Here is a 15,048-nt window from a genome sequence, read left to right as displayed (position 1 = left end):
TATGAAAGCACTTTATCATCGTTCTGAGCTGTTTATAGGATATGAAAAGAGATGCCTTAAGTATTCCAAATATGGTTATGTATGATTCATAAGGTAACTGTTGTTGTCATAGGTATACTTATTGCTGTTTTAGAGGGTATTTGATTATGTTCTCTTTCCACTCACAGACGCCTATGAGAAGGGGCAGTACAATTTGATCCAGTTCTTTGCAAGAAATGTAAGTCTGCCATGTTACCAATGATTGTGGAAACAACTATTGTCAGTTAAACCCCTTGTTTCGGGAAGATGGTGTATTACAGCATATTTCTTCTTGGTAAACTCACCGTAGTGAACATGTCTTTTGCAGCAATAGCAGTGGGGAATACATAACACTGCTCATTTACGTTCAAAGAATGGCTGAAGATCCGGGGTAGAATAGGTCTTCAGCATCCATGCTTGCCGTAAAATGTGACTATGCTTGTCGTTAGACGTGACTAACGGGATCGGGTGGTCAAGCTCGCTGATTTCATTGATACATGTCATCCCAATTGCGTGGATCAATGCTCATGATATTAATCACTGAATCGTCTGGTCCAGACTCGATTATTTACAGACCGCCGTCATATAGCTTGAATTGCGGCGTTAAACAACAAATCAACCAAAATCAAAGGATGGCACTAACTGGTGTAACATTACTTGGAGCCTGTGCAATCTTCGTCAGTATCCCGACCTATATCGTTTGGATATGCCCTATTGGAATTTCCTGCTTTTGATTTCTTGTCAAGCAGCTGAAATTAAGTTTGTGAATATAGCAAGTGATATTATATACTTTGTTGATTAGTTCAAAGGAAGGACTTCTCGCATAAATTTATGACACATTTTAGAACAGTCGGCCAGTTGGTGATGCATTCATTTCATGATTTACAGTAGTCCTTAATATCTGAACACAGAAAGGTACTGAATGTGTATGAACTTGTTTTCAGAACACGCTGAAGTCTAACATCGTCAAAGCCGGCTACACAGCGGAGCCCATGATCCTGGGTAATGTCACTGTGCTGGGGGTCACATCCCCACCCAAGGTCATCACCGTCAACGGAATACGTACTCAGTTTACATATTCCAGCTTCCAAGAGGTATGTGGTGAAGTTCACACTGATGCTCAGTTATCCCCGACCCAGACAAAGTTTTGCTTGGATAAAGAAACATCCATCTGCAAATCATCAGTACTCATAAAAAATGTCCATGGCAGCAAGGTGGACCAATCTCATTAAAATCAGATCTTAGTTCTCGCTACCGCTAAACAAAGATCTGAGGACATCCCATTACGGGTCACGTCAGACCGACCTTGCGCGAACTTTGACCTACCAATGGAATGACCAATCAGAAGGCAGCTTTCTCCTGCTTTACGGCACTAATTTCAAATTGGTCACTACGCTTCGAAATATATTTTGACAAATTCTCGATTACAAATTTGAAACCTGAACAAAAGAACATTCTGGAATGGCTAATAGATATGGTCTAGATTGTATGGATTCAGTCGTTAAACCCGTAACTATTGTTCGGAGTTAAAGTTTTTGAGGTTACATGATTAGAAGTCACATTCCGACTGTCACTTTCATAATCTGGTAAGCGATGCTCTGATTGGTCGGATGAAAGGTCGTTCTGACGTGACCCGTAATGGGATGAGAACTAAGATCTGATTTTAATGAGATTGCAAGGTGGACTTATGTTCACATGAGGGTCAGGTTCGTTTCCAGAGATTAACTCATGAACCACTCTATATTTCTTCAGATAAATATGGTAACAAATCAGTCATGAATGCATTTTACATACAAACAAGGGAAGGTATAACTCATAAACTGTTTCACATTCTATTTGAAACTCTGTATACACATCTGGCAAGGTGATTTTTTGTTGTTCTGGTGTATTTTTTTTTAATTCATAGATTTTACATTACCATGATTACTAAGGTGATAACTATTTGGATAAAGGTTCAAATGAAGGTGTCATTTAGTCACAGCTTAGAGTTGTCTCCCCTTAGCCACACATCCTGGTAGTGTCAGACCTGTTCATATGCTCAGCAGCCATTTTAAACATCCGACTTTCTAAGTCATTGTCAGCTGGGCATTCCTTGAGCACTAGGGACCTGCTCTGTTACATCTTTATTATAATCTTGACCTTTTCAAAGTCATAGATGTCATTGTACAAAATGTGAAATATAGTTGTGACTGCTACAGTTTTAGGTGGGCGCAGGTGGGCCCGTCATCTAAGGCACTACAATTGTCAGTGCAGAATTGACTCCCAAAGGTGTGCCTGAAATCTAAAATCATGAAGTCAAATAACAGTTCACCCTGATATGTTTCTTGGTTTGTCAGCACCAGACCCATGCTCATTGGTTTCACCAAGGTTGTACACAACTAAGTTGAGTAATACTTGCATCATGTGCTTTTCTCGCACGTCCATCTGACACCTCGATATAACTGAAACACTGTTCAAAGTGGCAATAACCAAACTCACTACAATATATAAATGTTATTAAAAACGATTTATGTTTATTTCAGTTGATATACGTGACGGAGTTCCGAGCCAAGATGCTAGTTCCTTTTACGATGACCTGGACGTTCTAAGGAAGAAAGTTTGAAAATTATGGCACATAGATATATGAATAGGAATCTATTGGTTACGGGGACATGCTATTAGCATGATGAAGAGGAACCCCCGGCATGTATAAATAAATAAATCATTCAGTTTACTGGGATATCTCACAATGATGCTGAATGTTAATTTTGTTTGCTATGTACACAGTCTTTATTGGGTTGTCATACTGTCTTCTATGTGGACCACTTTATGCTCCCAGAATGTGTGTGATTGAGGTAATAGGAATAAGAATAATAACTGCATCCATGCACAGAAGCATAGAGCTACAGAAGTATTACCGGTAGTCTATTCAATGGATCAGTGTGCACTCAAAGTACATTCTCAGCTCCCTTGGGAGTATAAGTTAACAATTATGGGTCAGAAAGTAGGAAGGTTATAAGAATATTTCTTTCAATATATGGTAGGCTCATAAATCTGTTTAAATTTTTTTTTATTGTCACTAATTTTAATGAGTTTTCTTGACAACAAGTTCACGACAAATGTGATAAAAAGTATCAGAATTGCAAGTGATGGGTCTTTCATGTCACTGGAAAACATATCATCAATTTATATAATGGTGGATATATTTGTTCTGACATGGGAGAGTGTCATTTTCAAAGAAATTATTTATTTATTTCCGTTCATCATTGTTCATACAGTTGTTATTGTTTATAACAACACAACAAGATAGGAACTGACTACCAGGAGCCTTACAGATTTGAAAGGAAATCTGATCTCTCAAAAGTCAATGGTGCATTCTCTTAAAACAGGGGGGACTGTTGTTACCATGTGAACATGTGCTCTTCTTTATGCCCTGATAGATGTAATACTAGATGTAGCGACCTCATGGCATTAACTATCACACCAAAACATGTTACACAAATAATGTGGTTCTTAGCACACAGTGTCAAGATATTTTCTGATGCATGTGTCTTGTGGAATGATAATGTAATTCTTAGTGATAAAATCAGCATTTTCATGTTCTACAGTAATATGTTTATAAGTTATATCATATCATGTATTTTCTGTGCATTGACAAACATAATGCAAACCACAAGATGATAGTATTTTTGACAGTTATCACTGCAAAATGTCAAAGCCAATACTTCCTTTAGTTGGGCGGCATGGATGGCTCAGTTGTCTAAACTACTGTGCAGAGTTGTGTCCCTTGTGAGTTTCAATCCAGGTTCGCCCCAATTCTGTTTCTAGGTTTTGTCAGCACCATGCTCATTCTTGTTGGTCTCACTAAAGTTGTAAATGTCTGAGTCCTGTATCACTTTGTGGCTTGACACTGACACGCCGTGATATAACTGGAATATTGTTCATAGCAGCATATAAACCAACTCACTCAGTCACTTACCACAGTACTAGTCCAGTTTTACATGTGTTCACATCATGATATAATAAGACAAGATTACACGACTAGGACCTGTCCTGCCAACTTTCAGCTGCTTAAGGAGGTGACAGAATTAATCGTATTGCCTAAGGATATGAAATATTTTACTAAAATAAGTACTGCTTGGTATGTTAAGCGTTATTTAATATTGTTTTGTTGTTTTTTTAGTTTATCACAAATGAATTTATTTTCTGTGATAAAATATTCTTCCATAGAGACATGTCAAATGACTAAATGAGGTATATAATGCGTGAATGTTTATCTTGTGTGGCCATGGAGACTGCCAGGATGGTGGACTCTTCCCCCTTAGTCAACAGTGGTCAGGGGAATAGTATGTGTGAAAAATAGAATAGATACATTATTGAGAAGTTTGAGAGTTAAAAACTGGACCAGGTGTATAGTTTTAGAGGACTTTGACATCCATTTTTTATGATTTTGTTTATGATCTTGCATAAATTCAGATTTCAAAATTGTATCAAAAAGTCTTGATATTAATGCATTGGTAAATAAGAAAATTACATCTGTTAACAGTAACTGTATTTTGTTGAGTTTCATCAATCAGTGCAATGGGCCAAATGTGTTTTACAAGAAGGCTAAATTGTATATATGTGTGTTTCTGTTTTTGGTACTTGTTTATTGTTTGATATGTAAACTGCAACTGAGCATAAAGTTTTAACCAGATATGTGGTTTTGAATTACCTTGTGATACCTATAAAGAATATGTGTGAAAGTTGCTCAGTTGGCACATTTCAGTGGTAATTGATCTTGTTGGATAAAAATAAAAAATATATTTTACATAAAGTAATGGTGTTTGTATTTTTTAGTAGGTGTTATCTGAAAGTAAAAAAGTAAGTAAATTATGTTCAACTGCACACACCTTTTGTCAGAAGTTCTATTCATAACAAGGAGTACACCAACAGGCCATCCACTCACCAGAAGGAGTCCACCAACAGGCCTTCCACTCACCACAAGGAGGCCTCCAATAAGCTGTCTACTCTCCACAAGGAGGCCACCAACAGGCCATCCACTCCCCACAAGGTGGCATCCAACAGGCAATCCACTCACCACAAGGTGGCATCCAACAGGCCATCTACTCACCACAAGGAGGCATCCATTTAGCCATCCACTCACCACAAGGAGGCATCCATTTAGCCATCCACTCACCACAAGGAGGCCACCACCAGGCCATCCACTCACCACAAGGAGGCCTCCAGTTAGCCATCCACTCACCACAAGGTGTCCACCAACAGGCCATCCACTCACCACAAGGAGGCCACCAACAAGCCGTCCGCTCACCACAAGGAGGCCACCACCAGGCCATCCACTCACCACAAGGAGGCTTCCAGTTAGCCATCCACTGACCACAAGGAGGCCACCAACAGGCAATCCACTCACCACAAGGTGGCATCCAACAGGCCATCTACTCACCACAAGGAGGCATCCATTTAGCCATCCACTCACCACAAGGAGGCATCCATTTAGCCATCCACTCACCACAAGGAGGCCACCACCAGGCCATCCACTCACCACAAGGAGGCCTCCAGTTAGCCATCCACTCACCACAAGGAGGCATCCATTTAGCCATCCACTCACCACAAGGAGGCATCCATTTAGCCATCCACTCACCACAAGGAGGCCACCACCAGGCCATCCACTCACCACAAGGAGGCCTCTAGTTAGCCATCCACTCACCACAAGGAGGCTTCCATTTAGCCATCCACTCACCACAAGGTGTCCACCAACAGGCCATCCACTCACCACAAGGAGGCCACCACCAGGCCATCCACTCACCACAAGGAGGCCTCCAGTTAGCCATCCACTCACCACAAGGAGGTATCTATTTAGCCATCCACTCACCACAAGGAGGCATCCAGTTAGCCATCCACTCACCACAAGGTGGCCACCACCAGGCCATCCACTCACCACAAGGTGGCCATCAACAGGCCATCTACTCACCACAAGGTGTCCACCAACAGGCCATCCACTCACCACAAGGAGGCCACCAACAGGCAATCCACTCACCACAAGGTGGCATCCAACAGGCCATCCACTCACCACAAGGAGGCCTCCAGTGAGCCATCCACTCACCACAAGGAGGCATCCAGTTAGCCATCTACTCACCACAGGGAGGCATCCAGTTAGCCATCTACTCACCACAAGGAGGTCGCAAACAGGCCATCCACTCACCACAAGGAGGACACCAACAGGCCATCCACTCACCACAAGGAGGCATCCAGTTAGCCATCTACTCACCACAAGGAGGTCGCAAACAGGCCATCCACTCACCACAAGGAGGACACCAACAGGCCATCCACTCACCACAAGGAGGCATCCAGTTAGCCATCTACTCACCACAAGGAGGTCGCAAACAGGCCATCCACTCACCACAAGGAGGACACCAACAGGCCATCCACTCACCACAAGGAGGCATCCAGTTAGCCATCCACTCACCACAAGGAGGCATCCAGTTAGCCATCCACTCACCACAAGGAGGCATCCAGTTAGCCATCTACTCACCACAAGGAGGTCGCAAACAGGCCATCCACTCACCACAAGGAGGACACCAACAGGCCATCCTCTCACCACAAGGAGGCATCCAGTTAGCCATCTACTCACCACAAGGAGGTCGCAAACAGGCCATCCACTCACCACAAGGAGGACACCAACAGGCCATCCTCTCACCACAAGGAGGCATCCAGTTAGCCATCCACTCACCACAAGGAGGCATCCAGTTAGCCATCCACTCACCACAAGGAGGTCGCAAACAGGCCATCCACTCACCACAAGGAGGCATCCAGTTAGCCATCCACTCACCACAAGGAGGTCGCAAACAGGCCATCCACTCACCACAAGGAGGCATCCAGTTAGCCATCTACTCACCACAAGGAGGTCGCAAACAGGCCATCCACTCACCACAAGGAGGACACCAACAGGCCATCCTCTCACCACAAGGAGGCATCCAGTTAGCCATCCACTCACTACAAGGAGGTCACAAACAGGCAATCCACTATCACAAGGTAGCCACCAACAGGCCATCTACTCATCACAAGATGGCCATCAGTTATCCATCCACTCACCACAAGGATCAATGCTCATGGTGTCAATCACTGGACTGTCTAGTCCAGACTCGATTATTTACAGACCGCTGTCACACAGCTGGAATATTGCTAAGTGCAGCGTTAAACAACAAACAAACAAACAAACCAACCAGCCAATCTTGGAGTCAAAGGACAAGTCAGCACTTATACACTAAGCTGGAAGATCAATGAGTATCGTCTATTTATAGTGAGTTACATGATCATTGAGTTAATTTACAGTGACAGAAATCTTCCAATATGGATCAGTTATCTAAACTGTAACTCTAGCTTGCCCAGCATCTCATCCTTGCAGAATTGCCAAACTGAAAGTAAAAGTAGATCAAATACTGAGTGTTGTTTTATAGTCAGTTTTACTGGATTAGTTATTTCAGGTTTAGTTTTTAGTTCCCTTAACATTGTGTTTTCCAACATGTTAATCATCTGAACTGCGACTAAAGGTGTCTCAGCGTTTTATCTCATGCCGGCCTAATAAAAGTATATTTGATTATTCCATTACAACCGTAGGTGTCTTACTTGATCACCATTTCCTCTGTGTGACAACTGGCAAAATCGGAGTGTGTGACCAATGGTGTGTATAACTAATGAGAGAACCCTTGCAAATGGCAGTCCGTGATTTTATAACTGATTTCCTTATTAGTCGGCAGTGTCAGAATCTACTCCCCTTTGTTGTCCGTGATCTCCTGACGGCATTTCTTTTGTAGCTCCTGGCCCCCAAAACGTCATTCCCCTGGCAGCCCTTGGTCACGTATAAGCTATAAGCTATAAGCTATACTTTCCTTGGGCCCATAATGAAATTTCTTTGACAGTCCATGATCTTATAACGTAATTACGTTTGTAGTTAGTGGTCCCGCACACACGTCGTTGTATACGAGCAATAATCTTGAACGCGACGACAAACCCCATTTCACATCGCCTCACTTTATAACGAATTTCACTGAACTGCATGATGTGTATAGGACCCTTGGAGTTCGATGACTCCGAAGATCCTGACATTTTTGTTAAAGGCTGTATAATACTACAGTTGTAATTGTATAACGTTCTCGTTGTCTGTAATTAGGGAGGGTCTCTGAAAGTGGGTGGTCTTAATTTATTCAGTATAGGACACTCGACCTTCGGCAGTGCGATAGAAGGTTGGGTTCAAGCCCTAACACTCTTTGTTAGTTTGCCGACACTGACGATGTAAATCAACATATCAGTTAACGACCACCCTAATTACGATGGGACTGTGTCTCAGTTTCACATCTTGCACTCAGTATTATGTCACCGAGGCTATATGTTTTGTGGACAAGTGGACAATTGCCCAGTAGGCCTACAAGTATAAGGCCCACAGCCCAGTAGGGTTGTCACATTCAGACAATGAAATGAGGTGAGGTGAAATTGGGTTTAACGTCGCGTCCAAGCTTATTGCACTTATATAGCGACGTGCATGCACGTGTGTGTTTGTGGCTGCTTGTACTAGTCCGGACTGATGCCGATTTATAGTGCCAGCCCACTGGGATACCATGCCGCAGTTTAACATGAATACCTAACTCAGACACAGTATACTGACCCCGAGCCGACCAGTCCTTGTTTTAGCCCCTTAATGCCGAGAGCAACAAGTACCATCTTTTAACGTCTTTTGGTATGACGCGGCCGGGGATCAAACCCCAGACCTTCCGCTCTTCCGACCACGGAGGCGGTCTGACAATGAAATGACCACCAGTCTCCAGGCTGTAATATCATAGAAACATTGGACTAACGTTTAGTCTCTGAAAATATATAATTATGAAAGTAACAAATAATTCCACTTAATTGAAAAGGAGCCCCAGTGAGTTGGGAGATTAAGACCTGAGGGAAAATCTAGACTTGGTTCATTTGGGGCTTTTGCATTACAGAAAGGGTTGGCCGGAAGGGAAAATAATATGGTTCAGGGACTGAGAGACAGACTATAGAAGCAAGTGGTGATTATTTGGCTGCAAAAACAGTTGCATGAAATCATAACTAAACAGGACCCCCTAGACCAGACTCCACTAACTTTACATAAACACCTAGTACGCGAGTTTACCAAAGAGATTGCGAGTTTACCAAGAGATACATGGCTTACAAATGGCTGTGTCACAAATTACCGAAAATTGCAGGTCAGTTGCAAACTTTGCTTTTTCTGTAATTTAGGTTTCTTTGGCTTCAATGATTTAACACAGTCAATTCGGCATTCATACAATTTATCATCATCAGCAGCAGCAACAGCAACGTCGTCGTCATTTACATCAAATGCTGCGGGTTTTTTCAATGTATCCATCTCATTTTTAGCAAATGCATCAACTCACGGCCAACATATAGGTTGTGAATTGACAATTTCCTTTTTCATACATAATAACATTCATGACTACTCCAGCATGCGAGATTATGATATAGCAGCAACCTGTATAAGGTTTCTGACTACCAACTGGGTGGACTTTCGGAGATCAAATCACATATGAATATGAAGTCAAAGCATTTCTATCTTAAAGAACTTATTGATTCGTTGTTTCAGAGACCATAAAATATTTTATGGTCTCTGGCTGTATGAAGTAATGGGACTTGTTATACAGGAAATATTAAATCATTCAAAGTTGTGTCCTTTTAAATACGGGAATGTTTCATTCTAATTCCACTTAAGCAATATCAAGTTATACATCTATTTAACTTATTTCTATTTTTGTCGTGAGTGTAAACACAATCGACATGGTGCAGGCTTGTGGGTGACACGACTGTGCATTTAGAAGTGTATATAAAAACGATTTAGGCAACCTTTCTTTGACAATTAAATAATGGGTTATCAAAACGTCAAATATTCAAGTGTACAATGCCATCAAACTCGTGTCAGGTTGAAACCCGTTGAGGCCTTTGACTTGTTTGATAATAACTCATCTGGCTGGACGCCTTAACTCTGTTAAACCAGTCTCTAAACACGGATATTCGAGTTTTGCATGTGACGTCACATACGGAGAGCAACAAGTGCCATGTGACTAGTCCGGTCACATGATCGACACACTTCGGCTTCAGCAGTCGGAAGGTAGGTGTGGACTGAATTAACTTGAAGTTTCTCACCCATATTTACCAGCAGTTCGTATCATTATATATATTTTCAGTAAACCTATATGAAATAATATTAATCTCGTTGGTTATTGTAGGTAAATGTACTGCTAAAAAGAAATATTAATAATATCTTCCTTCCTGTCAGCGGGTCGGTAAATGTCACAAGCGTCACAGGATGCATTGAATAAATACATCTAGTCGGCAATAGGTAAAATCTACTTTCATATTCTACGGGTTCAGTTAAAAGGTCTGTCACGATAAATACAACCAAGACTTTTTGTTTGGTATGTGTGGTATAGCTATGACTGGTCTCTAGGTATTATCCTTAGATCAATCAGGTGATCATATAAATCCAAACTACAGTAAAAGTAACTTAGCACTGTTAATGGCTGGGATCTGAACAGTGTGCAATCCTGGCATGTATTCTCAAGTTAATAGTTATTGGTCTCATATATTTATTTTTATAATCCATTCCAGCTGGGTTATTTTATGGATATTTAAAACTTTGCAGTCTTAGACTCCCTGACAAGTTTTATGGATAGCAATTTCCTTTTATTGCTATGGCAATGCTTCAGAATAGTTTGTCTGTTGACAAAGATCTAATATCTATGCTGAGATGTTCCCATAGAAATAAAAGGACGTTTTATATCTATTGATAGAGTTTGGTTGTCCCTTTGATTACCCAAACTACATAACAAAAGGCACCAAATAATATATATAAAGACTAGGGGTAGACACAGCCACTAACTAGTGAACATTTTGAGGGACTCGTACTTGTTTCGCATCCTGTTGTTATTTTACATGAACCACAAAGTTAAAAAATACATTGTGGGCTAGTGGTTATGACCAAAACTGTGTACCTGTTAAGTCTGAGTTTACGAACTTCACTGTACAGATAAGATATGTTAAGATGTCATGAAGGTGTATCATGTCAAGTGACAAAAATACTTGAAATCCAGGATATGTCATACACCCACTACCCTACATGATAAAAAGAATTTTAATAATTTCCTCCAAACGTATGGTGCTGAGACACTTGTAATATATGATTTATCTTGTTCGAAATATCTAAGGCATATTTTTTTGTATACTGGTACACTTAATAATCCTCAGTTTTATCATCATGATACATGTATTATGAAAGTATAAAAGCTATGTTCATCTGATATGGGATCAATTATATGTTAATTGTGAAATAACTGGAAGAATGCAATCTGACACCACTCTTCTGAAAAGAGTGAGTGGATGTTTTTCATTTGCTACAGTCAGCAATATTCCAGCTGTAAGTAATACAATCATGGCCAGGCAGACCAGTGTTAGATAGCATGAGCATAGTCCCACACCCACTTTAGTCAGCCCTATGACAAGCATGGGTATACCTGATACATACCCTGAATGCCCACGACTCTTGAAAGGAATATATAGTGAGTCATTTTGTCATGATTTACTCTAAAAGAAGTTACAAGGTCAGTCTTTTGATTGAGACATACCGTATTGCGATGTAATAAGCGCCCAGGGAGCTCTCAAAATTAGAAATAGGGGGCTCTTATTAGAATATTATTTTGGTGAAAAAAACAGAGTTGAAAGATAAATTTCGTGGTTTATGCTGAAGTGTTTATGTACGGCAGATATATTTTTCCAGAATTTAATGGCCCATAATTAAGGGTGCATATAACACATGAGAGCGTATTATACGTGAATAAATAAGTCTTGTGCACATTGATCAATCAGAAGGGGTGCTAATTGGGATTGTTCACAGCCAATATATTAGCAAATGTCGTCGTGGGCGCTTATTAGAGCGGGGCGCTTATTACGTCGAATACAGTAATTGCATTCTTCAATATATATAAAGTATACCTAGATCAGATAAAAAATCAATTTCTTTGAAAGAAAACTGTTTACAGTGACACACTGCTAACATCGAGGAACAGGATGTCTGGTACACTGTTATGCAATGTAATGCTTACCTAACAGTGTAAACAGAGCCCACTGTTTGATGGGACTCTAGAGAAGGGAGTGTACCCGTGTAGGGGTCCGTCTGTCTACCTGCCAAACAGGATCTAGCTGAGTGTAAATAACATTGTAACAAATCACATCAGATCCTGGGTCAGTCTGTAGTCTTACAACATGTAGAGAAAATGTATGAAACTAATATAAAGCAGGATGTCATGTTCTTGTCAAGACTTATAATGAGCTTGTTTTTTGTCATATAAGGCAAGAGCTTTTACCTCAACAGACTGATTTTAGCTCACCTGACCGAAAGTCAACCAATGTTATGTCACAGACCTATACAAAGGTTTATGTAGGTCCAAGGTTATATCGTGGCATGTCTGTCTATTTGTCCACCCATCATTAACTACACAGTATTGCATATTCAACATCTCTGAAACTGCAACACCTGTTTTGCTGGTTTGCATGAATAATTTGATGGTGTCTCCAAACATTACTCAGAGAAATTGGATCTGATGGCTGCCACAACAGCCATCTTGAACATGTCATTTTAGCTCCTTACTGTGCCATTTGTTTAGGTATGATGTGTATCATTGCAAAATTGTGATTTGCAGTATTATATAGCTATGTGGTAAGACTGACATTAACACTTACTGTGCTGTGTATCTGTTTTATTGTGATATCGGTCACATCCTCGAACGTAGGCTGTTGCTGCCATTAGTGTCATTTTGGTCATAATGAACTTGAAATCATAGCCCCCAGAATAGCCAGCTATGCATGTACCATTGTGTTAGTCAGTGAACATGTTGTGATGATGTCTGTTTAGGAGAACATTCTGTTTTATGTATTTCCTTGTCTTTCTTTACCCTTGTAAGACCTTTCTAACGTTATGTAATAGGGGTGCTCTGTTTTAATTGTGGACACCACAAAAAGTAAAAGTGGGAGCAAATAATCTAAAAAACAGTAAATTTATATTTATATATGGCTGAATGTGTTTGGTCCCATATCAAAAGGACAAAGAAGGGTGTTTGTTTTCTGTTATAGATAGTGATACAATCAGTTCAGAAACGAGATTGCTCCAACAGAATATGCCAGTGTAATTATGAGGTGGCGTGATGTGATTACGCTTTGGTCAAAATTATTCCACTTATATAACGATATAATTATGACATTTATGAGGTTAACAGTATTGTTCTTGGTTGGTTGCCAGCAGCAGTTGTGACATACCCAAGCACTGACATGTTTTTCTGTTGTAAGACCTTGTGACTTTCACAAGGAACACTATTGTATATTAAGTAGCTCAACAAAATGTGCCTACTTGTCAGTAATATCAGTAAACTAATTGTACATGTCATGGACCGAGGGAATTGTTTGTTTTTTGGGAGGGTTTATTTTCAGCCTTGTCGCTTTTTGTGATCCTTATTTCAGTATTTCCAGACTTTTCTTTCGGGGGGCACCTTTTTGTTTTGTTTCCCGGATTTCTTCCAACTTTTGCACATAAGGTCGGTCAACAAAAAATACCCGGTAGCTATGTCAGTCATGTATAGATGGATGGATTTGAAAGTCATTCTGCCATGGAGTTAAAACTGAAGCTGACTTCTTGAATGGTTTGTCTTTTTGTGATTGAAATTCATAGAAGCTGCAGGCCATGGCTGAGTACATGATCACCAAGATTGTATTTGCGTGTTATAAAGTTTAACATGTTTGGTTACTGCTTGTAGTTTTTTTATAAGATTTTGGGCTCAGATCAGTAAACTTTGTGAGACATTTACTGACTGTCATTTAAAATGCCCTAAAGAGTTTTATTTTCAAATTTGACACAGAGAAATGCCATCCAAAGTTGATATTATCATGAAAATGTTGTCTTGTCTCTAGCAAAATAACTGGAGATTACTTTACAGTACAATGTCGATTTTAGAGGAAATAACAAGGATGCAATATCATGATACTTCATTGTTATTGCCAGGCCCTGTGTACAGGATGTATACTTCCCCCTTCTCTGGGCACTGCTGTACTCTCTGCCCTAGGCTGTATATAATCTGTCCCATTGTACCTGTCTGTATTGACTCCTGTAAAATTCAATCAAGGTTTTATAGGGCAGGCTGGACTGTTGAACATGCTTAGATTTAGCTAGTTATAGGAAGATAGTCATAAATCTGGTCACAGTTGAGTTTCCCCTGTGTTATCAGGGAGTGCTGGCCAGGATTGGTGGTGATGTTTGCTATGTTATCAAATAGTCTCAAAATGTTGATTTTTTGTTTTTGAGGTTTCACAAGAGCATTGACAGTCTGGTGGTTACATTGTTTTGATCATCATGCAGAAGCTGTAGGCTAGATTGTCCATATGGATCAAGACCCTATAGAATTAATTAAGAAATGAACCCAGCTAAAAGTCTAGAATGAAGTCTAGATTTCCTCTTGAAGGATTGCCACATCACCACGGAAGCCAATATTCATAGAATAGTACTTTTTTTTCAGTCATTGTCGGTAGGCATATTTAAATAATTATATCTGCAATTACAGGTTACAAAGTGAAAAGTTGCGGTTACAACAATATTCAAAGGATGTGTGACAATACATTTCGTGCAGAACACACGATAGAAATCTTTAAAGACAATGTATTTTAGTTTTGGGGACAACAGAGAACTTGGTATTTGGCGCTTCTCTTTATACGACTGTGACGTCATATTTTTTAAGTCACAATCAGCAATATAAGGCTTGCTTATTTTTTTTTTTAGGGATGCCAAGCTCATGTTAGCTTACCAAGTAGCCGTGCTTATATATGACTTTCAAAGCCTGTCATATGTTCGAGTGAAGTACTACAGTGTAAACAAACTGCTTGAGCATATGCAGCGCCATATTTTGTTTACATGCTGTTGTCGGTGATTCTGTAATTCAGATCATTGGACATTGGACTCAACCCATGCCGCTT

At 40.3% G+C, this 15,048-nt stretch overlaps 2 protein-coding genes across 3 annotated transcripts in view; both read left to right on the top strand.

Annotated features, from left to right (window-relative positions):
* Window positions 1-4,813, top strand: part of LOC124132741 (lysosomal alpha-glucosidase-like) — a 29,160-nt gene extending 24,347 nt beyond the window's left edge. The window contains exons 18-20 of one of the 2 annotated variants that reach the window (XM_046496817.2): window positions 168-217; window positions 963-1,112; window positions 2,541-4,813. In XM_046496817.2, coding sequence (XP_046352773.2) covers window positions 168-217; window positions 963-1,112; window positions 2,541-2,606 — 266 coding nt within the window. In that variant the 3' untranslated portion in view covers window positions 2,607-4,813. Of the gene's footprint in view, window positions 1-167; window positions 218-962; window positions 1,113-2,540 lie in introns of those variants that run through there. The other variant, XM_046496818.2, reaches the window with a different exon arrangement.
* Window positions 4,814-10,059: 5,246 nt separating this feature from the next.
* The window catches only part of LOC124132743 (V-type proton ATPase 116 kDa subunit a 1-like), a 56,852-nt gene continuing 51,863 nt past the window's right edge, over window positions 10,060-15,048 (top strand). The window contains exon 1 of the mRNA XM_046496821.2: window positions 10,060-10,144. The gene's annotated coding sequence lies outside the window, so the exon portion shown is untranslated. The remainder of the gene's footprint in view (window positions 10,145-15,048) is intronic.

The sequence above is a fragment of the Haliotis rufescens genome, unplaced genomic scaffold (assembly GCF_023055435.1).
Source record: "Haliotis rufescens isolate VD_foot unplaced genomic scaffold, xgHalRufe1.0.p SCAF_11, whole genome shotgun sequence".
Taxonomy (NCBI): Eukaryota; Metazoa; Mollusca; class Gastropoda; order Lepetellida; family Haliotidae; genus Haliotis; species Haliotis rufescens.
The sequence above is the reverse complement of the archived record's forward strand: the minus strand, read 5'-3'. Positions and strand labels throughout refer to the sequence as shown.